We start from the raw sequence: 26,286 nt of genomic DNA on the forward strand, positions 1-26,286 counted from the left end.
TAAGAAAACTGTGATTCCATAACAGTCATTGACAGTTATTCCTTGCCACACACAGAAGGGTTGATGGACAAATTCGGTGCTGATTGTTACTTTTCGTGGTCTTGTGGTAGCGTTCTCGTTTCTCGCGCACGGGGTCCCTGGTTCAATTCCCGGCGGGGTCACGGATTTTCTCGGCCTCAAGATGACTGGGTGTTGTGTGTCCTTCATCATCATTTCATCATCATTGACTCTCAAGTCACCAAAGTGGCGTCAGCTAAAAAGGACTTGCGCTTTCGGTGGCCGAACACCCCGCATGGGGTCTCCTGGCCAACAGGGCCGTACGATCATTTCATTTCACTGGAATATACATTGACTCAAAGTCGTTGATGCTTTGAGCAAATTCCCCTTTGTTGTTCCAATGCATTCTGCTACGGCTCATTCCACAGTCCAGGTGCTGTCATCAATCTTTTGCATTGAGGGATTTCCAGAAATGATTGTGACTGACAACAGATCTCAATTTGTTGCTGCCAAGTTTGAACAGTTCTGCATCACCTCCAGCATCAACCACATCATGAGTGCGACATTCCACCTGCAGTTTAACAGTGAAGCTGAATGCTTTGTATGAACATTTAAGCAACAGATGCCTCCCACACAGAGGATCATGCTTTGTTGCTATTCTTCTCTTCCTACTGCTCTCAGCCATGTGACGGACCGTCACTGATGGAGCTGTTACATAAGCTGATGCCACTGCATCTTGCTTCAGTTGCTGCACCCACCACAGTGGGCAGTGTTCCCTCTGCTCAGACAGGCAAAGTATCAAACTAATGAATAGGTCTTTTACAAATTGTATGACACACAGAGGTGCTGGGAGCAAAGTGCCATTGTATGCCTTCTTGGATGAACTCTTTTTACAGCAGGGACCAAGAGAATTGCTGAGACGCCACCGAATCAAATTCATCCATGTGAATTGCATGATCCTATTGCAGGCTTTGTGCATCAAGATTTAGTGCCTGCCTAGACTCAGTGGCCCTTGCTGCAACTGGCTCTTGTGGGTCCTGCGCCATCAGTGCCAGTCCCGGAGCCAACGGAAGCCGATGCGCTTTCACAGTCATCGCCGTCTCAATAGCTACCATTGTCTTGGAATTGGCCCCTCTTCTGGCTGCTGTTCTACATGCCACCTAGGGTCCCTCTGCAGTCATCAAGATGCTTCCATCTTTGTTTGCTGCTCTGCATTTGGATATGGGTGTGCACCTTCTACCTGGTTTCTCAGTTGGAGTTTCCAGGCAGGCTCAGGACAGGAGCTTGGCAGCTACCTTAGTTTCGGTTCTCATTTCCTCATTGTCACCTGCATCCAGCCATCTCCCCATCACTAATCCCCACTACACAACAACAGTGAAGAGGTTTGAGTGGGAGGGATGTGGTATCATGTATCAATATCACCATATGGGCATCAGACAGTTGGTAATGTAATTGCAAGTTTCCAACCAAACACTGATAGCAATCACGTGGGATCTGGTGGGCCCAATGGTACATGCCTACTGAGCTACACCTGCAACAGCTCTTGAATGTATGCACACCCTACTGCCACAATATAGGATGGCCAGTGGCAGCCACTCATCCCCTCTCATGCTTGGAGACTCTTCGCTATATGATTCTGTGCAGATGCTTCCTAGTCACAGCTCTGACACTATCATTCATGCTGTAGTGCCAGAAGCCTCTTTCTTGTTGACACCGAGGGCTGGACTCTAGTTCTTGCTGCATTATTTGTAATGAGTCTTTGTATGCTTAGAGAAATATAAGTTTAATAAATCCCCTGTTTGTTGTTTAACTTGTTCACTGATCATTTCTGCTCCTGTCCAGCTTTCCTATGATGACAGTTGCTGCATCACTCCACAGCCCACCTCTCCTTAATACTGTGTAGGAAGTTTTACACAACAGAATTCATCTTGATCAGATAGATATTGTAGGTGTTGAAAAGGGACAACATTTCAATTAAACCACCACTAAAGAGATTACAAAATGATTAACAAAGTACACCAAGTATCAAAATTTACTAGCTTTAAGTGATTGCCTTTTCAATGTCTTGTAGTCAATGAATAAAGGTGTATTTCCTAAAACAATAACTTATGCAATAATGACACCTACAAGAGTGTAAATTACAAAATAATGGGCGTTCAATAAGTAATGAAACACATTTTTTTCTTGTCCAATTTTGGTTGAAAGAATGCAGAATTTGTCATGGGACATCATGGAATATTCCAACTTCGGCCCACATAGCTTCATGAAGTTCCGACAGGTGACGACACAATACATAACTTCCAAAATGTTGTCTGTAATGGATGTGCATTCCAAGCACATAGCCGTCATCGAGTTTCTTCTGGCAAAAAGCCAGAGCATCACAGATATTCATATGTGCTTTCAGAATGTCCACAAAGACCTTACAGTGAACAAAGGTATGGTGAGTCATTGGGCAAAGCATCTATCATCATTGCAACAAGGTTGTGTAAATGGGTCTGATCTCCTGCATGCTGGAAGGCTGCACACAGCTGTGGCTCCTACAATGTTGGAACATGCAGTCACTCTCATTTGAGGTGACAGATAGGAATCACCTCACTGCACAACTGGACATTTCTGTTGGTAGTCCTGACACATTTGTCCACCAGTTGGGGTACTCAAAACTGTGTTTCCACTGGGTTCCTTGCTGCCTCACAGAACATAAAGAGCAATGAAAGACCATCATTGTGGAATTTTGTGCACATTACAAAGTTGATCAAGACAATTTTTTGTTAAAAATCATCAAAGGTGACAAAAAAATACAAAAAGACAAATGAATTTCTTCTCCATGAGAATGAAAGACCTCACACAAGCCTGCGCATCCGTTAGTAGCTCATCTTCAGGCTGCTACCTTGGGTTTTAGTGGTGGCAGAGAACCTGGAGCATCACATGGGACACCTCAGGAGTTGCTTGTTTTGCTCTTGGGCTATGCTGCCAAGACAGCTCATAGCATACCCAACATGGTGAATCCACCCTCAATGCACAGTGAGTGGAGGATGATAATGCACTCACATTGCTTGAGGCTGAGGGCCAATGTGAAAACTGAGAAAATTCTGGTCCTATGCAAAACTGCTAAGAGGGTCTAAGGTTTCCATTCAGCCCCTTGTTGACCAGCCTTGTGTGGCAGTTGAAGATAGAAAACAAAACACAAAGTTTTAAATTTCACATTCAAGAAATTGTTCACACAGGAGAATCGTACAAATATACTGTCATTTGACCATCAGACAGATTCCCTTAATAGAAGACATAGTAAGAACATCCCTGTCATAGAGAAACAATTGAAAGATGTGAGAGAAAATTAATCACCATGCCTGGATGGAAACCCAATTCAGTTTTACAAAGAGTACTCTGTGGCATTGGCACCTCACTAAGCCTGCATTTATCATGATCTCTCACTCTGAGCAAAGTGCCAAGCAACTAGAAAAAAGCACTGGTGACTCCAGTATATAAGAAGGCTAGAACAATGGACTCACAAAATTACAGACCAATAACCATAACTTTGCTTTTCTGCAGAATCCTTGAACATATTCTCAGTTTGAATATAATAAATTTTTCTGAGACTGAGAAGCTTATGACCATGAATCAGCATGGTTTTAGAAAGCATTGCTTGTGCAAAACTCAGCTTTCCTATAACATTGCTTTTTTTTATACATGTATATATGAAAGGTGTACAACTTTGATTCCGCCATTTTTTCTCCAGCACTTGAAGCTTTAATGAAACAAATTGGTTACACATATGTCATTCAAAGTATTTTCCATCGCTGGCCACTACTTTCTCCCATCTTTCGGGCACTGTATGAATCCCGCGTTGAAAAAATTATTCATCTTTTGAAGCAATCCACGAATCAATCGAACTTGTGACTTCATGAGATCGGAAGTGTTGGTCAGCCAGGCCATGCACCATTGATCTAAACAGGTGATAGTCAGAAGGAGAAATGTCTGCAGAATACAGCAGGTGGTGTAGGACTTCCCATTTTAAAGTTTCCGAGTACATTTTGACCTCTTTTGCAACTTAAGGTCGAGCACTGTCGTGTTGCAAAATCACTTTATCGTACCTCTTGCTGTATTGCAGGCGTTTGTCTTTTAATGCTCTGCTCAAACACATTAACTGCATTTGATAATGAGCACCTGTGATTGTTTCACTTGGTTTTAACACCTCATTGTACATGATGCCGAGCTGGTCCCACCAAATGCAGAGCAAGATCTTGGAGCCATGAATATTTGGTCTGGCCGTTGACGTGGAAGCATGGCCGGGATATCCCCACAATTTTTTGCATTTAGGGTTATCATAATGAACCCATTTTTCATCACCGGTCACAATGTGATGCAGAAATCCCTTCTGTTTTTGCCTCTGAAGCAACTGTTCACAAACACACAAACGCTGTTCAATATCACTTGGTTTCAGCTCACATGGGACCAAGTTCCTTCTTTCTGAATCTTGCCCATAGCCTTGAGATGTTTTGAAATGACTTGCTGTGTCACTCAAACTAATCATGCCAATTCTTCTTGAGTTTGATGCAAGTCTTCACTCAGCAATGTCTCCAATTCTGCATCTTCAGAAACATTCTCCCTTCCACCACTATGCCGGTCTACAAAGTTAAAATCACTGTTCTTGAAATGTTGAAACCACACACAACACATTCTTTCTCTAATAGCATCCTTACCATATGTACTTGAGAGCATTCAATGAGACTCAGCCACTGTTTTCTTCATACTGAAACAAAACAGTAACACCTCTCGAAAACGATGAGAATTAGGCTCGTAAACTGACATTTTCAATCAAGAACAACTTCATGATGCAGACACAAATCGACTAATGTTTGAATGAGGTTATGTTGACTGAGGTCCAAGCTAACTGCCTGACATCTGTGATCTGTTTCTTTCGACCGCTACTTACTGTTGTTGCCACCTATTGGCAAATGGCGGGAGCAAAGTTGTACACATTGTAGAAGTAGCCAATACCAGGATTAATGCAGAATCTGGTACAGGTGAACATTCTCGGCTGCTTAACTGAATGAACATTATATGACTTTGTATATGATGTGTTATGTTTGGGGCTAAAATATGTAAAAAGAAATTAATTTGTTAGCACTCTATACATACAGTTAAAATTGTTCTTTTTTTAAAAATATTTGCAATTAAGGAATTTCTGGCACATTTAAAATTCATATTATTAATTGTACAATCTAACACTAATCATTAAATTTATTTCTGGATTCATTTACAAAATAATGATATTTTATAGTTAAGATTCTTATTTGGTAAAGAAAGTTTGTAAACTCTTTTACTTTGCAAACTCTTTGGAACATTGTGAGTACCGCAGAACATTAGGAGTAGTAGGCATGCCTCTGATGAAAATGCACGTGTATTTCTAACTTTGTCAACAACAATGTGAATTAGTATTCTGAAATGGAGATTGTGAAGTCATTATGATTTAGAAGAATGGGATAAAATAAAATTATAGCAACAGATAATTCTTCATCAGTTATGTAATCATCAAAAACCCACAACATTAAATCAAAATTTCAGCAAGAAGAATGTACCCCTAGACACAATAAGTGGAGCCAACAACAACAAGAGGAGAAAATGAAGATAAGTAAAAAGTTTTTCTTATACCTACGGAAGCTTTCAAAACTTTTATAGACAGAGAATTTTAATATTGATGTGTGGGAGGGATTCAGGCAGATTCCATATTTCTAAATTTCCAGAAGCCATTTGACAAGGTGCTCAAGGTGCTCCATTACAGGCTGTTAATGAAGGTATGAGCACATGGAATAAGTTCACAGATATGTGAGTGGCTTGATGACTTCTTAAGTAATAGAACCTAGTATGTTATCCTCAATAGCAGGTGTTCGTCAGAGACAAGGGTATCATTAGGAGTACCTCAGGGAAGTGTGACAGGACTGCTGTTGTTCTCTATAGACATAAATGATTTGCTGGATGGGCTGGGCAGCAAACTGCAGTTGTTTGCTGATGATGCTGTGGTGTTTGGTAGACATTGAAGTTTAGTGACTGTAGGAAGATACAAGGGGGCTTAGACAAAATTTCTACTTGGTGTGATGAATGGCACCTAGCTCTGAATGTAGGAAAATCTAAGTTCATGCAGATGAGTAGGAAGAACAAGCCTATAATGTTCAGATACAGAATTAGCAGTGTACTGCTTGACACAGTCTTGTCATTTAAATATCTGGGCATAATGTTGTAAAGCAATATGAAATGAAATGAGCGTGTTAGGACTGTGGTAGCGAAGGTAAATGGTCAGCTCCAGCTTATTGGGAGAGTTTTGCGAAAGTGTGGTTGATCTGTAAAGAAGACCACATATAGGATGTTGGTATGCTCTATTCCTGAATACTGTTCGAGTGTTTGGGATCTGTACCAAGTCAGATTGAAGGAGCAATTCACAGGTGAGCTGTTAGATTTGTTACTAGTAGGTTCAATCAAGATTTAAGGGTTACAGAGATGCTTCAGAAACTCAAATGGGAATTCCTGGAGGGATGACATTGTTCTTTTTGAAGAACACTACTGAGAAAGTTTAGAGAATCGGCATTTGAAGCTGACTGCCGAATGACTCTACTGCTGCCAACATACATTGCACGTAAGGACCACAAAGATAAGATATGATAAATTAGGGCTGATATGGAGGCATATAGACAGTTATTTTTCCCTCACTCTATTTGAGAGTGGAACGGGAAAGGAAATGACCAGTAGTCGTACAGGGTACTCTCCGCCAAGCACCATAAGGTGGTTTGCGGAGTATTTGTGTAGACGTAGATGTGGAAAACTTCATTGGACTGTTCTTCTGCATCCACCCTACAGCCTAAATATTGCGCCTTCCAACTCCCATCTGTCTGCCCCAATGAAGGGTGCACTCCAAAGGATGCAGTACATGAATACTGCGAAGGTTATTGATGCAGCAAGACAATGGCTCCTACATCGACCAGTAGATTTGCACCACATAGCCATACATGCTGCCCCAGAAAGGTGGCATCAGGCCATTGCACTGAATTGAGATTATGTTAAAAAATAAGATTTTGTATCCAAAAGAATGGGGAATAATGTGGTGCATTAGACTTCTGAATAAAACCAACTTGCTTACATTACTTATTATATGTCCCTTGTACATACTCATTTTACACCATACAGTCTATTTAAAAATGTTTTGAAAATGTGGTTTACAACCAATAATTGGCAGTCAGATCAACAGACAGCCCATAAAGATCTCATAATGGATGTATATAAAATAAGGCATCTCTCGTGCACAATATTAGATCTACTTCAGTTCTTGCCACATGCAAATGATAACCTACAACATGATGTAATAACAGTCTGAACTACACTAACACTTGTGGAAATGAAAATAAACTCAAGTTGGCTCAAAAATCAGTGTGATAATCTTCAGTGTGGTTCATAGTATGAGAGCTCAGAATCATCAACTGATTGAGAAAGTAATAAATCCACTCTGGCTCTCACTCTCAAATAAACCTAAATTGTGAGCAATTACTAAAAGTGGGTAGAAACAAATACTGGTATTAGCAACATACATACCGGGAATACAGAAATATTTATTAATCAGTCAGAAACACCACTTAATATTGTATTTTCTCAAAGAGACACTATAATTGCATATGGGAGACTTCAGTACAAATCTTATGAACGAATGTAGACTGAAAGAACAGTTTTTAAACTTCTTATTAAACCTCAATGTACACTGATGGGAAAAAAACTGCAGCACCAAGGAGGAGTTAAGCGACACAAAAGTTGGAAGATGTGTTTCTATGTCTGAAAGATTATGTCTATCAAAAGTCCATGCCAGTTGCAAAAGAGTGATGCTACTAGTACCACTATGAGGATAGAAATCAGGGTTGCTTTAAATACATGCAGTAACAGTCATGGGCATTAGTTATCTTTGAGATTGGATGTGGTGACTTGATGTTAGTCAAGAATAACAAGACACCATTATCAACACCTCACCAAGTTTGAACAAGTTCATGTAATAGGGCTACAAGAAGCTAGACGTTCCTTCTGCAATATTGCAGAAAGACTTGGAGGAATGTAGCCACTGTATATTACTGCTCACAGCAGTGGTCATGAGAATGTACAGTAGCAAGAACACTGGGCTCCAGACCACAACATGGCACTACCGAGAGCGAAGACCCTAATTTTCGGTGTATGGCTCTGGTACATCATAATGCATCTGCAGCAGCACTTTGATTGGCGGTTGGCACCACTGTGGCATGACAAAGTGTTACCAATCAGTTACTTCAAGGACTGCTCTGAGCCAAACACCCTGTAGCATGCATTTTATTGACACCAAACAAATGCCATTTGTAACTTGAGTGGTGTCAAGTGAGAGTTCACTGGAGGGCAAGTGGAGGTCTGTTGTGTTTCCTGATGAAAGCTGTTTTTGACTCACTGGCAGTGGTGGCTGTATGTTGGTTAGAGGAGGCAAACTGAGAGCCTGCAGCCAACCTGTCTCCGTGCTAGACACACTGGACCTACACCTAGAGTTATGGTCTGCGGTGCCATTTCATATGACATCAGGAGCATTCTCATAGTTATTACACACACCATGACTGCAAATTTGTATGTCAGTCTGGTGATTTGACCCGTTATGCTGCCATTTATGAACAGCATTCCAGAGGCTATTTATCGATAGGTTAATGCTCACTGACATACCTCTGCTTTAACCCAACATGCTCTACAGAGTGTTGACATGTCACCTTGGCATGTTCGATCACCAAATCTGTCTCCAATGAAGCATATATCGGACATCATTGGATGACAACTCCAGCATCATCCACAGAGAGCATTAATCATCCCTGTATTGACCAACCAAATGTAACAGACATGGAACTACATCCCACAGACTGACATCCAGCAGCTGTAAAACACAATGCATGCACATTTGCATACTTGAATTCAATATCCTGTCAGCTACACCTTTTACTAATGCACCAGAATTTCACATTTTTAGAGGCTTATCTCTCACTTACATTGATCTTGCAATAGTAATCACATAAATATGTTACCTAGACAAATGTATTCCCAAAATTTCATCACTCTACATTAATTATTTTTTGGTATTGTGACTTTTTCTGTTAGTTTCTTTCCCCATATATATATAAATCTACAAGAATAACAAGTAGCACAAACAGTTTTATAGATAATGTATTTCCAAATGTATGAACTACAGAAGTAGAAATAAGAAATAGTGATTTAGTTAATATAACAATGAAAATAATCAATTTTTGACAATATAATGTAAGTATATGGATAAGAAAAGCTACTCACCTAAAAGTGAGCTGAATTAATCATATCTTTTTAATGAATAAGAACAGGCATGTTGCCTAGACCATGAAGTGCAGAAGGAGTTTTAAATAGCACGTCATTGTAATAATATCAACAGTTTCAGGATGAGTGATGTTAAGGTGGGCAGAGGTAGAGGTGGTTGTGGGGCAGGGGCTAGCAGAAATTGAGGCTAGCAGTGTTGTGAGGGTGAAGGATGTGTTGAAGGACAATTCTATACTTCTGTAGGTCTAAATCCTCACTAACCCCTTCCCCACACTCATCACCACTCTTGCCCTATGACCTTAACCCTAACATAAGTCATTTTGCATTCACACCCTCCTCTCCGCAGTTTCCCCCTACCTTTTTCTATCTCTTTTGTAAGTGGTCCGTAATCCCAATAGTACCACTGGTAAGGTTGAAATCCAGCTCTCAGTATGGTACATCAAGGCAACCTTCAAGGTCCTGTGCCAACAGTCAAACATGTGATTACTTTCAGGGTGGTAGGCTGTCATGTGGTGGTGCCGGGATCCACACTACTTTGCCAGCTCTAAAAGTAAGGTTGATTCAAATTGGCAGCACTGACATGTGGTCACATGTAGGAGGCAACCTAAACGAGCAATCCAAGTCACCAAAAACACTCACGCCACTGTCTCAGCCAACATAACTGCTTCCATCCATCATGTGAACCAATCTACAGGAGTAAACAAATAACAGTACCCTTTTGAGGGAAGCCCGCCTGGTTAGCCATGCGGTCTAAAGCACTGCTTTCTGAGTGGGAAGGTGTGCCGGTCCCCGGCACGAATCCACCCAGTGGATTAGTGTCAAGGTCTGGTGTGGCAGCCAGACTGTGGATGGTTTTGAAGGCAGTTTTCCATCTACCTCAGTGAATGCAGGCTGGTTCCCCTTAATCCGCCTTAGTTACACTACGTCAGTGATTGCTACGCAAACAGTTTCCATGTACGCATACACCATAATTACTCTACCATGCAAACATTGGGGCTACACTCATCTGGTGTGAGACATTCCCGGGGGGTATGCTGTGGACCGAACCACACAATAACTCTCGGTTCGGTGTGAGGCAGCGGTGGGGTGAATGGACTGCTGTAGCCTGTTGTGGGGTTGTGTATCACTGATGGCTATGGCAGGGACAAAGCCTCTCCATCATTTCTAGGTCCCCAGTTCAATACAATACCATACCCTCCTGAGGGTGGAAACAATCCAACGATGTCTAGGTGTATATGTGCAAATTGCTCTGTAGATGGTGGAAATTCTCCTACTGGTTTGTGCACATGTCACCTGACCTTGCATTTTTGGCAGACCATGCATGTTTTTGCCCACCTATGGCAATCTTTCTTAATGCTTGGGCACACAAAATGGTCCATCAGCAATTTTACAGCACTGTTTGCACTGGGGTGCACCAGTCCATGGATGCTAGCACCTTCAGCAACTTTTAAAAAACAATAGGTCGAGGTTTGTTGCGTGACATGTCAAACAAGATGGTAACCTTCGTCCCTGCCAGCCTCACTTGATGGACATTTAGTCCCAGTAGTGACGTCCTGCTGGTAATCTTGTAGCTGGCGGTCTGTGGCCTGGAAGGCTGCCAAATATTCATAATCGGTTGTCTGCAAGATAGTACTGTTCCTTGACCAGAAATCTGTCACAACATTTTCTGCTCCCTTAATATGATGCAGATCTGTTGTGAACTGTCCAATGAACTCTAGTTGTTTGGCTTCTTGTGAAGAGCAGTCAGCACTAGATTTGTTGAATGCAAACATAATAGATTTGTGGTCCATATAAATAGTGAATGCTCTGGCCTCAATGCAGGGACAATAATACTGTACAGCTTTGTACACTCCCAGAAGTTCTCTGTTGCATGCACTCCATTTGACCTGCACTGCTGTGAGTCTCTATGAAAAGAAACCCAGAGGCTGCCAGAGGTTTTCTGCAAACTGATGGAGGGATCCTCCTACTGCCTGTTGACTTGTGTTGACTACTATAGCCAGTGGTGCATGCAGTGCTGGGTGTGACAAGAGAACCGCTTTCTTCAGATCTGCTTTCACTTGGTGGAATGCCTTTTGCATGTCTGGGGTCCACTTTATGGGCCACATGCCAGTTATGTTTTTTCCCGCCAGTGGCCCTGTCAATGGTGCCTGAACCTCAGCTACCCATGGCAAGTGTTGACGGTATAAATTTACTGTCCCTAAAAGTCTTCTATGTTCTTGGTAATCGGGTGGTTGAAGTTTTTCTTCAATAATGGCTATTTTATCCATCAGGGGGTATATTCCATTTGCTGAACATGTGACCCAAAATGTCACTTGCTCCAGTCAGAAGGTGCATTTCTCCTAATTGATAACTATGCCACATTGCTTAATTCTTTCAAAAATGGACCTGAGGTGCTCTTCATGTAACTCTTTTGTCTCTGAGCATACCAGAATACGTCTGTGCCATGTTCTTACGGCTCAAAGGCATCCAGATGTACTCAAAGAAACTGAAAGGTATTGTGATTGCCATCTTTGGTATATTCGCCTCTGTGAATGGTATCTGATGGTATGCCTTTCTACAGTCAATCATGCTAAAGACTGTAGATCCTGTGAGGACATTAGTTTCTGAGTAATGGCCTGGAGCTGTGTGGGTGTTTCACTTATGATAGTCATCACTAGGTCTCCGAGTACCATCCTCTTTTTTTTTTTACTGACCGTAACAGCAATGCCCATGAGCTATCGGAATTATGTAGCACACCTGCTTTTAACAAACCCTCGAATTCGACCTTTGTTGTTATAAAGCGATCTGGGGCTAACCCTCTTGTTCATTGTGATATTGGCTGACCAGGCATGCACTGTTGTTATGTGCCCTTGTTGGCTGAAGTTCCCTTGTGCTGCCATTTTCGCCCTGTGCCACCTCTTTGTGCATGGAGGCTGTGGTGTGACATGTGTCTTTTCCAAGTGCACCTATCAATACTTCATCATCTCTTTTAATCTTGTAATGCTGATCTTTATCTCAATTCTTGTATTACATAGGAAGTTGGTGCCTAATATGGCCTCTGACAACTCTACTAGCACAAAGTTCTAACAGCAACTCTGTCTAAATCCTAAATCCACCTCCATTTTGTAGGTGCCATAAGTCATTATCATTGACGCATTTACAGTTGTGAGATGCACCTGTGACATTGTGGTGCTAGTCTGATAATCCTGGTATGGCAGTGCACTGACATCTGACCTTGAGTCAGTCAGATAGTAATGACAGAACATATAACCTCTCTGAAGGAGTAGATAACATTGACAAATTACTCACCATCCTGAGTCCCTCATCATGCTCATGTCCCTGATGAATGCATTTCTTTTGGTTCTTGTGGCCTGCCACACCTATTCCTGGCAGCTGTCACTGTTTGGATATGCACATGATCTTGTACATCTTGTTGCCTTGTCACTGTACAGCCAGTGGTACCAACACATCTTCTCCTTACAGCTACCACTGCTAGTCCCATTGTTGTCTTTCCTTTGACCAGGCGAGCTCTTCCTGTACTGTAACAACTGTGACACTTCTCATTGTAACATAGCTGTCTGGCCAGATCCCCCTGCTGGCTCTTCTGTATCGCTGCAGTCTCTTGTTGCTCGCAACCTTCCGCAACCAGGGTCATACATGCTGTATGCATATTGTCCATTGTCATGTACACTTTGCCTGCCATTGTTATCAATGTCTGGACACCATCTTTCACACAGGTAACTAATGCTGCCTTTACTTCACTGGGCATCTGTGCCAGTCAAACGTGCTGCAGTGTCATGTCTGGTAAGTCTTCTTCTCTGACGCTGCTCAGCAGATGTTGCCAATACTTGGAGGAGGTCCTGTCAGCCATCTGTTCATTCTTCACCACCTGTTGTATGTGTTGTTCAAGTGGTTTAGAGTTCTGTCAATCAATAACATCTTTAAAAATGTATACTGCCATTCTGTCATGGGCCAAAATATGACGTCTGCAACTATAGTTGCAGCTTTAGTGTCTAAGGCACTCACAGCCCACCACAGACCTCATGTGTGCATCAGTTATTTCATTTTGCTCAAATGCCAGTTCAAGCATCACAAACCAATGTTCTGTTTTTTTTGGCAGGAACTGCATCATTGATACTTTCATCTGTGGCTTGGTTGCATTGCACATCTGCCCCTAACTGCTGTCTGTGGACTCTTCACTGGACTATTTTGCTCTGCTATTGCTGGTTGCAAACCCCTAATTTGTCTCCGTAGCTTGTCTTGAATGCCTAATAACTGTTCTTGCCTATGTGTTCGTATCATCCTTGGACCTGATGATATCAACCAACTCTGTATTTTCACTTGTATGTTTCCGCTTGTTTGAGGGTCACCAGTTCATAGCACTCCTCAGCATCCATGTAATTAATTTAGACAAGTACTGTTTCAGGAAAGTTAAAGCTTTACTTGCAAAAGGCTGAATCAGTCCCATGCTAGGAGCAAAGTTTTTTAAAAGGAAAGAACACAAATAAAACAAAAATACACAACAGTCTACATTTTCTTTCACGGAATAAACAACAACATGCACAGTGTGCTCAATCTGGCAATGGCGAGTCCCACAAATGTACCAGCACATTTGCAATGGCTTATCTCATGCTTACATTAACCTGTGATCTTGCAGTGTTAATCACTTAAAAATGTTACCTAGAAAAGTGTGTTCTTGAAATTTCAGTACCTAACACTAATTATTTTTTGTTGTTGGAATTTTTCTCTCTCTTTGTAGTTAAAGGAATTTTACACAGGAACACACATCAGTCACTCAGACACTTCCCTGATTCACACCCTATGTTCAAAACTACACACTGAGTTCCACTGAAAAGGATGTCTATTATCCAATCTGATATTGAATTAAATTAGCTGTAGGAGTGTACCTTACTGACATGCTGATGGTATGGAACTTAATTAAAAGCCTTCAAAAGGCATAAAAATATTGCATCAACATTATAGACTTGTACCTCAAGAATAAATAGAACAAGCTGGATTTCCCATTATTAGTGCTTCTTATATGTACAAAGATTTCTACAGAAGAGCTGATTAGGTAATCATTCATGAGCTCAACACATGTTTTAAATATGTAGAAGTGTAGTTTGCCCTCCTGCTTAGGAGAACGTCATATACTTGCATCTCAAAAAATTAATGAATTGTCTCTTTACAATGTGTAGCACCATGACTTACGTAGTAACTGCCTCAAACATATGTCCAAATATAAACAGCTATATCATTTTGAACAGGGCAGAACAGGAAATTCAGTTGCTAGCGAAGTCAGCAATAGATGAGAACAGGGATATGGCCAGCAATGGCAGTGAAGAACACAGGGAGGATGGGAGAAAAATAGAGAGAGAGTTAGAGAGGGAGAGAGACAACTAATATATCATGGAGGTTATGAAGAAAGATTCAAATACAAAATAAATCATTAAATTGATCACAGACAGCTTATGAATACTTTTTAACTAGAAATTGTCATTTAAAGCTGTATGTGACATAGGATTATTGACACACATGGAAAAAATTATGTAGTTTATAATGTAATAGAACAACAAATAAATATTAACAAATTCAATTGTAATGAAGCAAATTATTGGATAATATCTATTCAAAAAGAAGACAAATGTGGGAGACAGCAGGTTACACATCATATGCAGTAGGCCTACACTGAGTTCAGTTTTAGATTATCTTGTGAACTAAAGAATATTACAGCTTTGTAGCAAGACTGCTATCAGTACTTGACAATGAAGTGCTAAAAGTTAAGGACATGACAAGAATAGTCATCAATTCTGCAATTTCTCACATTACTAATAATTACTTCCAATGTACTAAATTACAGTAAGAACATATAATTCTCACCAAATAGCAGCAGAAGGAAAAGCAGGACCCCAGTCCCATGCAAATGATGCCTGCATTTTACGCAAGTGATTAACATGACATTCTCCATGGTAATAGGATGGGACACATTTAGGTGGAACAATATGCTTTGCTGCCTGTTTTTCATAGCTAGAATTTGCTGCTACCACTGCTGATCTGATCTTTACTTCCAGGGTATTGTTACCAGCCTGTAAATAAACACACAAGTTTAAGTCCAGCTTCAAGAAAAGAAAAAAAAGAGAAAACATACACACACATATCCACACCAGACTTATTAGTAACAACTGCCATCTGTTGAATGGATGATACTATAAAGGTGTTCAGTGGAAACAGTGCATTTTTTGGAGTATATGCATGAAATACTTTCTTACTAATACATAGCATTTAGCAATATAGTGACAGTCTATTGTTAATGAAGTATACAGGTTAAGATTCTCACATTAGTCCCAGCAATACCAGTGCATTTTCCATAACATGGTATACCAAGAGGGGAAGGGAAAAATAAAAAAGAACAAATATCATTAATTGTTGTTAACTTTTATTAACCACATACTTTTTAAATAGATACTAACATTTACATAGGGTCCAGAACATGTAAATATCTTTTAGGACAATCTTACCTGTGCCACGTATGGTAGGCGTACTTTATGACTACCAGAAAAATTTCTAAGAAATACAAATTTCATTAATTGTAACTGACTTTTATACAGAACATACTTTTTAAAGATATATAGATGTTTTTTTTTCAAAATTTTAAATTATAAAGCACATGAGTAATTTCAATATTTTCAACATGTGGGTGGAAAGTCACCCCCACCCCCTGCCGCCCTTGGTATTGTGAAGGTTAATGCATACTTTGACTCATTCCACTTCTTTGAATCCCTGAAAGTTCTCCTTCATGATGAGATCTATCAAAAATAATGAATGAATAAATGAATTAATTAACTGTCTTGTTAACAAGCTCAGTTATAAAAACAGAGATGGAATTCTGGAAATAACAAAATTGTTCAGGATGTTACAGTCCTAAACTACTTCAGAATGTCAAGTAATCGTAGTCTACATAGAAACAGACTCATCATGCAAGAAGTCAGAAATGTAAATTATGAGAACTTATTCATAAAGAGGACATTATACAAGATTAAATCCTGAACAAGTTCAATATCATAGAAAATAAATGTTAAACATGCAGAGACAAGAGACACAATTGTTTAACAAAGACACCCATGCTATCAGCATAAGATGTTGTAGTAGAAAGAGAACAAAAGAATGGTAAGTCTCAAATGGAATGAGGCAATTACTAATGGGGAAATATGAGTTTGAAGTAAATGTTAATAGGGCCATAAAAGAAAATGCTGACTTAAACAAAGCTATTCAGAAATGTCTTTGAGGGGATCCAAGAAGATACAATGAAAATCTGGAAACAAAAATAACTGAAAACAACAAATATGGAGAAAGCAAAACACAAAATTATGTTGGGTAGCACCACATTTCAACAGTTAAGATTGCAGATGGCATAGTAAATAAGAAAAGAGAGAGATCTAGGGGTTCTGTACAGGGGAAGAGCCTGTTAACTGTCAGCAATTCAAATGTATGGCAAATACTGGTAAAGATGGGAAAGATCATCTACACACTCAGTGTTTATGCTTGTGAGCTCTCATTCAATATACCAATGAGGCTTTTGCGGTACCCAGTGAGGGTGTAGTCAGATGAAAGTTGTGGCACAAGCTGAAACAAGTGACTCCTGTCACCTGGGTTCTGGTGCCATACTTGTTCCACTCCAGGACTGGCAGAGGAAGTAGGGAAGACTAGCCTTGGACAAAGAGTTACAATGAAATTCACAGTCTGTAGCATTGTTCCCAGAACTGATTGTGGCTGTTTCTGAACCAAGTAGAAAGCTTAAATTAGAGACTTCAAAGGTTCTGGGACAAGCTAGGCTGCAGTTTCCTGAATTTGTACCAAAACACAGAGAACTTTACAGCCCTATAAATGGGTCTGCAGTACACTGCACATCAGTGGCTGCTACCCAAGTGTCTGACTGTGAATAGAGTGCATGTGAGATTTTTTCAGACTGATTGAATCTCCATCCAGTCCAGATAATGATACACACAGAAGACCCTCAAAGAAATGCCCCCCACAAATGAGCTCATTAAAATCCTAGTGATCTACTAGCAAAGCATTTGCAGCAAAGTCCTAGAGTTTGAAGCACTCCTAAAAGTAATGGAGCTCATCTAATACTAGATACAGAAGGCTAGCTAAACCTCAGATAGAAAGCAGTGAAATTTGTGGACTAAATGTAAGTGTATATTGAAATGATAAGTTAACAGGAAATAAGGAGGTGAATTTGTTGCAATAGACAAGAAACTCAGATTCGCAGAGATATGCATGATTACTTGGGTGAGACTCAGTATCAAGGGTGAAAATAAACTTGTAATTACATGCTACTGGTGAAGAGACTAGTATCAAATTTCAACTGAAAACAGGAGAAACGGTCAGCTTGCTAATTCATGTGTTCCTCAATCATACTGCTATATCTGGAGGCGACTTTATTTATCCAACAACAGACCGAGGTAGTTACACATTAGTAAGTTGAGATTATGCAAGACATCCTGCAAAATCTAATTCAGACAATTAGTTCAGAAGCCCACTCATGATGTAAATACATTAAACTTAATGGCAACAAAAAGATATGACCTCTTTGAGGAAGTCCACATTGAAACTGGTATCAGTGCCCATAAGAAAGTTGTAGCAACAGTGACTGTTAAAGTGCATAGAGCAAGTAAAACATGAAGAAATATATACATGTTCTGCAAACTGTATAACAAGGTAGCAGTGTCATACCTCAGAGACAATTTGCTTGTTGGTGAGTTTAAGCTGCACTAGTTGTAATACATTTTCAGGCATAATGACAAACAGGTTGCTAAATAAACTGCTTTAACTAGTAAAAATCAGCAAAACATGCCTTGAAGGCTGATATCAAGTTACCAAGTTTTCCATTGTATCTTCTCTTAAAGTTGTCATTTAACTTTTCATAAACTTTCCTGTAATTAGGACAATACATGTAATTACCTCAATTCAGTTTGGTTTAAACAATTTTTTAAACAGATTTGGCTTTCATTTAAAAGAAAAAAATATGGCCACAAAGTTGAGTAAGCAATTCATATTTGCCTTGCAGTCACATATTGACATTTTTAACTGATCAGTAATTTAATTTTATCCATTGCTGTCAGTGTTTCTTCTGCGACTTTATTACTTTTTAAAAATAAAGAACAACTGCATTTAGTCACATTCATGATGTTATTTCAATGCACGAATCATTTTGTGCCCTGGGGGCTCAATTTCTGGTGCTTTGAAGTCTATATAATTTTTTCCCCAGATTTAGGTTAATTCTGGTCTGTTTTCAGTGGTTTTGAAGCATGGTATTAGTAAACATGTTCATGTACAAGTATACAATTTTCATCTATGGCACATATTGTAAACACTAGTCAAAACTAGTCAAAGAATTTCCAGTTTACAATTCTCTGACTTGTGTTTACAAAGTGTGCCATAGAATGAAAAGTGTATATTTGTACACAAACAAGTTTACTCATACTGTGCTTCGAAACCATGTCTCCACCACTGGGAACAGACATGCTTTAACCAAAATCTGTCAAAGCACCAGAAGATGAGCCCCCAGGCCTTGAAATGCATCATGCAATAAAATTAAATCACAATTGTGACTAGTAATATCAAACAGAAATGCTAAGTCACACAATTAATCCACTTTTTTTTTTTAATCTAGTGTGACTTCTATTCTTTTCAGTCAAGAAAATCACAGTTTCATCAGTTAATTATTTTATCATGGCTTAGCCATGTTCATTCAGTACAAAAAACCAAATCACTGTATTTGCTGTCAGCATCTTCAGGAAACATTTTGAACTGTATATGAGTTAGGACATGAGATTTTTATGAATTTAACCAGTAAAACCACAACTTCCATGACATATTCAAAGCCTCCTTTCTTTGACTACAAAGTCTCCTGGTGCATTATACAGTGAAATTTTATCAAATCATTGACATGTATTCCTAAATGCTTTTTCAATAATCCAAATTAACTCCTAGCACGTAAAGTACTCCACTCATAGCCCTTCTACATAAAACTAGCAGTATCAAAGTAGATCAAAGGCATGTAACGCCCATAATACCTAATGAGATCAAGAGCACAATCAAAGGGATAAAAGTAAAAAATTCTTCTGGGCTAGATAATATTCATAGAAGGATACTTAGGCACTGTCATTAATGTATAAGTGCAGTGCTGTATTATATATTTTTAACAGATCCCTACATCAAGGCATTGTTTCACTGAAATTAAAACATGTACCTGTGAAACCAGTTTTCAAGCAGGGTGAAAACCTGATCCAACTAAATACCACCCAATATCCTTGTTAACAAATTTTACTAAGGTCCTAATGAAACTGGTGGTCAGAAGTATTGCTAATCATCTGCATAACCAAAACATTCTATTTGGTTTCCAGCATGGCCTATCGATAGATGATGCTATTTTCTTCTTCACCAGTCAAATTCTACAACAGTTTAACAGCAAGTTGCCATAAATCAAAATCCTATGTGATTTATCGAATGCTTTTGACTCTGAGAACCATGAAATTCTGCTTAATGAAACAGAATTCTGTGAGTTAAGCAAAATAATGCAGACCTGGATAGCATCTTATTTAACAGACAGGCAGCAGAAAGTAACAATTACAAACAGTAATGGAATCCCAGCTTTATGTAAGTGGAGCACAGTAAACACTGGAGTGCCATCAAGTTCGGTGCTGGATCCCTTCCCGTTTGTTATGTTTACAAAAGACCACCCTCTCTGTTCCACTACAGTAAACAAATTCACCATCTTTGCATATGATATTTCTCTCCTAGTGAATAAAACAGCAGGGAAACCTGGAAGCCTCTGCTAACTGTGTATTTTTTGTTTGTTTATTTACAACATGCTTCATTACACACTACTTGTAATACTACATGGTATTGTGTGTGTGTGGTGTGTGTGTGTGTGTGTGTGTGTGTGTGTGTGTGTGTGTGTTTTATGATGATGATTTTGAGAGAAGGGAGAGGGTGAAACACGGTGCCAGCAGAAAGCCTACTCCTCGCAAATAGCATCAAAGGGGCTGCCAAGCCTAATGTCCCCATCTGACTAACAGATCACCATCAACAGTGTCACATGCCTTTCACTTCATGAGACACTGTGGAGAGGTTTGGTATTTAAATCAGGATGATGGCACAGAAGTCTGGTGATTATGAACTTTCCTTTGTGCCATTACTTCTCCTCTTGCCAGCCAAATACGGGAAGAGAAAATTTTTTTCACAATCAGGATTCAAAGCAACTTACCCCACAGGTCGAGCGCCACCACATAAGTGGTGGTAGGGAACTTGGCAATGGAGATGGGCTAACAGTGTATTTGATGATATCCTTAACTGGTTCATCTGTAACTGACTCTCCCTAAATGACAAAAAACTCATTATGTACAATTTCATGTGACAAAGAAAGAACAAGATGATATAAATATAAAATGTAATGGACAAACAATACACAAAATGGGCTCTGATAAGTTCTTGGGTATGTGCATTGATAGCAAATTTAATTGGTTCTGCCACATCTTAGATCTTCCAAAAAAAGACTTCATTCTACACGTAATTGCATCTTCTACATGTAAGGATCCCATCTGTGCTGCTTACTTTGGATATTTTCATGCACTGTTATCTTATAGAATCATCATTTGGGATAATCAGCCTCTGGCAAAAAACATTTTTACTGCTCAGAAGAGCATCACTAGCTGTTACCCACAGCTGCACTCACAAATTAGTAGTTTTGTTACGATGAGAGACAGTGAGTAAGTAAGCTACTGCATGTGCAGTAACATCAGCTGTCCTCACCTGTCCACCTGTTTGAGCAAGAATAGCTCATGAACTGCATCTCACTCTGTCCCTCTCAAGCCGTCCCAGTGCATGAAGCATTAGCATGTGAAGTGTTGTTGTCAAGTAGTGCATACAGAGGAGCTTGGGCAAGAGCACACATCTACACATTATGCTATTCAAGTAGCTATATGTTATACAATGTGCACATTATACAACAAATAGTTGGAAGTATGGATTAAATACAGTAAAGATTGTATTAGCATTGTATTAATTGCTTTGAATCATATCACATATCAACCAATAAATGTATTTTCACAAATATGATAAAGATCAAATGTCAAAAGTGTAAACATTTTCCCTACTTCATGTAATATTCTTCAGATCAATAAGTATCTTGTACTAAACACTTTCTATAAGTATCTTGTACTATACACTTTCTAAAGTAGCCTGTTCTTCCTCAGCATTCAAGCTACCTTCATACCAAATTTCATCGAGATCAGTTCAGTGGGTCAGTCGTGAAAGCATAACAGCACAATTACTTTCACATTTATGACATTAGTATGGCTAACACCTTCAATTACAAAATAATTTTTCCTTGCTCTGATTTTGATGTGGTGCTCCAAGCTATGCTCAAATTATCTGTGAAAACCTCACGAACATTTGTCTGGTAGTTTTGTAGATTGATGTTTTCAAGCAGAGAAACAGACAGATATCTCAAAGATAAAACTTTAAATAATGATATAGTTTTTCTGTGACTGAGTATTGATGATATAAGCCTGTATGGCGCCTCAAGCTATACTCAAGTCCTGTGAAAACCCCATGAAAATTTGTCTAGTAGTTTTGAAGATTCATGAGCAAACAGAAAGCAGAAGGACAAGCTGGATTCAGTAGAACTTCAAGTCACAATCTTTCTTTCTTTCTTTTTTTTATTTTTTTGATGATCCAATTTTGACAAAATAAAGCCTATACAGAACGTCAAGCCATATTCAGCTTACCTGTGAAAACCCATCAATAATTTGTGCAGTAGTTTTAGAAATTATATCAATCAAAAAAACCAATTTTTGAAAATATAAGTATTGGATACCAGACGGTAGAGTTTTGTCAGGACTGGTTCTCTGTAGTTATAATGGAATAATGTTGTCTACTCCTTGTTTCGACTTAGGTCTTTTGTGCTCTGTCAAACTCTTCATGCAGTATCATATCTCCCATTTCATCTTCATCTACATCTTCTTTCATTTCCATAATATTGTCCTCAAGTACATTGCAATTGTATAGACCCTGTATATACTCCTTCCACCTTTCTGCTTTCCCCTCTTTGCTCAGAACTGGGTTTCCATCTGAGCTCTAGATATTCATACAAGTGGTTCTCTTTTCTCCAAAGGTCTCTTTAATTTTCCTGTAGGCAATATCTATCTTACCCCTAATGATATATGTCTCTACATCCTTACATTTGTCCTCTAGCTATCCCTGCTTAGCCATTTTGCACCTTCTGTCGATCTCATTTTTGAGACGTTTGTATTTCTTTTTTCATGCTTCGCTTACTGCATTTTTGTATTTTCTCCTTTCATCAATTAAATTCAGTATCTCTTCTGTTACCCAAGGATTTCTACTAGCCCTTGTCTTTTTACCTACTTGATCCTCTGCTGCCTTCACTCTTTCATTCCTCAAAGCTAACCATTCTTCTTCTACTGTATTTCTTTCCCCCATCCCTGTCAATTATTCCCTTATGCTCTCCCTGAAACTCTGTACAACCTCTGGTTCTTTCAGTTTATCCAGGTCCCATCTCCTTAAATTCCCACCTTTTTGCAGTTTCTTCAGTTTTAATCTACAGTTCAAAACCAATAGATTGTGGTCAGAGTCCACATCTGCCCCTGGAAATGTCTTACAATTTAAAATCTGGTTCCTAAATCTCTCTATTACCATTATATAATCTATCTGAAACCTTCCAGTATCTCCAGGTTTCTTCCATATATACAACCTTCTTTTATGATTCTTGAACCAAGTGTTAGCTATGATTAAGTTATGCTCTGTGCAAAATTCTACCAGGCAGCTTCCTCTTTCATTTCTTACCCCCAATCCATATTCACCCACTACATTTCCTTCTCTTCCTTTTCCTACTGTCAAATTCCAGTCACCCATGACTATTACATTTTTGTCTCCCTTCACTATCTGAATAATTTCTTTTATGGCATCATATATTTCATCAATCTCTTCATCATCTGCAGAGCTAGTTGGCATATAAACTTGTACTACTGTAGTAGGCATGGGCTTTGTGTCTATTTTGGCCACAATAATGCGTTCACTATGCTGTTTGTAGTAGCTTACCCACACTCCTATTTTTTTTATTCATTATTAAACGTACTCCAGCATTTCCTCTATTTGATTTTGTATTTATAACCCTGTGTTCACCTGACCAGAAGTCTCATTCCTCCTGCCACCGAACTTCACTAATTCCTACTATATCTAATTTTAATCTGTCCATTTCCCTTTTTAAATTTTCTAACCTACCTGCCTGATTAAGGGATCTGACATTCCATACTCCAATCCGTAGAATGCCAGTTTTCTTTCTCCTAATAATGACGTCCTGTTGAGTAGTCCCCACCCGGAGATCCAAATGGGGGACTATTTTACCTCCGGAATATTTTACCCAAGAGGACACCATCATCATTTAACCATACAGTGAAACTGCATGCCCTTGGGAAAAATTGTGGCTGTAGTTTCCCCTTGCTTTCAGCCGTTCGCAGTACCAGCACAGCAAGGCAGTTTTGATTAGTGTTACAAGGCCAGATCAGTCAATCATCCAGACTGTTGCCCCTGCAACTACAGAAAAGGCTGCTGCCCCTCTTCAGGAACCACACATTTTTCTGGCCTCTCAACAGATACCCCTCCATTGTGGTTGCACCTATGGTACGGCTATTTGTATCGCTGAGGCACTCATAGTTATTCAGTTTAAAAAGTTTTGTTGATTCTGAATAAATCTTTTTAGTAGCTATCTTGAAGCAATTTTTGACACAATCTCTGTCCGTGAAGAGAGAGCAACTTTTTGCTAAATTGCAGTACATTTTTACACTTATTTATCTTGCAATTTCTGATACTTTACATGATTTTAACCATCATTTAATGGCATGCCAATTCTTGTTTCAAACACAAAATTTTCTCCTTGCGACAATTCTGACAATACAGAATGTGGACTTTCTGAGTGCTCCATTTTATATTCCTCAGGGACGGCTATGACACTTTTTCAAATTGCATTGTTCTGAACCCTATTATTCAGTGTACAGTTTACAGCCTGCTGATAACAACAGTTGAAGCCATTGGGCTCTAGGATCCTGAGACAATGGCCATGTAAGTGTGAGAGTTGCGCTTGTTTGAATGTGTGTGTGATTTCTACTGTAAAAGAAGGACTTTGCTCAAAAGCTTTAATATTTTGGCAGTCTTTTTCATTGTGCCTGTCTGTGACTCAATGCTTCCTCTATAAGGTGAGTAGCAATCTATCCTTTCCATATTGTTGTTATTCCAACTTTATACATAATTTGCCATGAGATGAGTTCGAGGAAACAACAGTGATGGGGGCCACCCACAGAGCAGTGGTGCACCACAATCAGTTTACAGGTCATTGTCTGTTCATCATTGACACAGAGCAACTGTGGCTTATGTTTAAAAGAACAGATGACCAAGCACTGGACAGATACACACCTCATAGTTCGGTTCATGATGGGCGAGACTCTTCATGGTACACAGTCACTGTAAAGCAACTCTCAAGAAACAGCAACTATTGCATAACAGATATAAAAGGTCTACAGCTATAATGATGCTGAAAGAAACATGTTGCCTGCCAAAAGTGCAATCCACAAAGCATTTAATTGTCCACTAAGCATTTAATTGTCTGCTTTAGGATTAAAATGAGAGTCAGATGCTGTGACCTCTATAGTTGCCATATTGCTAAACTTTTGCTGGTCATGCCTCCCTTGCTCAGATTGTCCCATCTCTTGTGCTGGACCATGCAGCAGTGCTAATCATTCACTGCTGGAGTGCTGATTACTTCTCAAATTTTGTTGTATAATACATGTTGTTAAATATTGCACTAGACTAATTTTGGACCACCCTTTCAATTGCACACATAAAATTCCACTTTAAAAACATTTTGTCTGTAACAAATAACAAATGGACTTCTTCCAGTAATACTGGGCATTGCATGACTCATATTATGAGCTGTATTTGATTGAGCTAATTCCATTCATATATTACAAAAACAAAATTGCAAACATCTCCTGAAACACAAGAGAAAATGTACTTGACAACTGTTAGAAGAGGCATACAGTATATATCAGTACATCACAGTCCTGTTTTGTGCAGAGATTGATAGTCATAAGATATGTGTTGACTATTACTTGAAAAAGACTGTTGTTACAAACCTGTACAACTTCAGTGATTGGAAAAGAGTAACGAAGAAACATGTTTTCTGTAGAGCCAATATGAATTTCATTCAAAAATATATCAGATACAGTGTCTATCCCATGAAACACCAAACTGATATTCTTGTTGGTTGTGCCTTTCACTGTAAAAAATAAAAGAAATAGAACAGCTAGGAAATGAGTATTTTGTTTTGAGGAATACATATGTGAAACAAAAAAAGCATGCACTGTGCAATAGTGTGAAACATACCATAGAATGTTGTTGAATATGTCCAATTGTCATAGGACACCCATCGTAGATTTAAATCATTGAAACGGTAATGGATGTCAGTTGTAATAACTCCAGCTGCCCTGAGGTCTGACAAGATTCCACCAGGTACACGGCCTGGTATCTTAATACCTGTAAAGAGGTAATTTTCATGGTATTAGTACAATACTGTTCATAACAATTTTTTTTTTGCCCTGTTGTGTTGTCCTTTTAACTGAGCTGGATACAAAATTTTTCTTCTTGGTTACTTTTGATTAATTACCACAACTGTCAATATTAGTCAATAAAAATGAAATCTGATGGAGAAATGGAAATAGATGTCACATAGGCTCTAGTACTGATCCTCACAAGCAGCTTCTAATCAAATTGTGGATCTACGGAGCGTCATTTCAATTGTGCAATTGAATTCATATTTCCTGTCAGAGAGGACCCAATCTGTACTAACAGACAGAAAGTCATTGAGTAAAACTAGTGTGATATTTGGTATTCACCAAGTATTAT

The 26,286-nt window shown here is 39.2% G+C and overlaps 1 protein-coding gene across 2 annotated transcripts in view; it reads right to left on the reverse strand.

The window, feature by feature from the left end:
- The window catches only part of LOC126188487 (beta-mannosidase), a 253,080-nt gene that overhangs the window by 132,060 nt on the left and 94,734 nt on the right, over nucleotides 1-26,286 (reverse strand). For both annotated transcript variants that reach the window (XM_049930100.1, XM_049930094.1), the window contains 3 exons: nucleotides 25,768-25,917; nucleotides 25,518-25,660; nucleotides 15,184-15,389 (listed from right to left, as the gene is read on the reverse strand). In XM_049930100.1, coding sequence (XP_049786057.1) covers nucleotides 15,184-15,389; nucleotides 25,518-25,660; nucleotides 25,768-25,917 — 499 coding nt within the window. The remainder of the gene's footprint in view (nucleotides 1-15,183; nucleotides 15,390-25,517; nucleotides 25,661-25,767; nucleotides 25,918-26,286) is intronic.

Source organism: Schistocerca cancellata, chromosome 1 (assembly GCF_023864275.1).
Source record: "Schistocerca cancellata isolate TAMUIC-IGC-003103 chromosome 1, iqSchCanc2.1, whole genome shotgun sequence".
Lineage (NCBI taxonomy): Eukaryota > Metazoa > Arthropoda > Insecta > Orthoptera > Acrididae > Schistocerca > Schistocerca cancellata.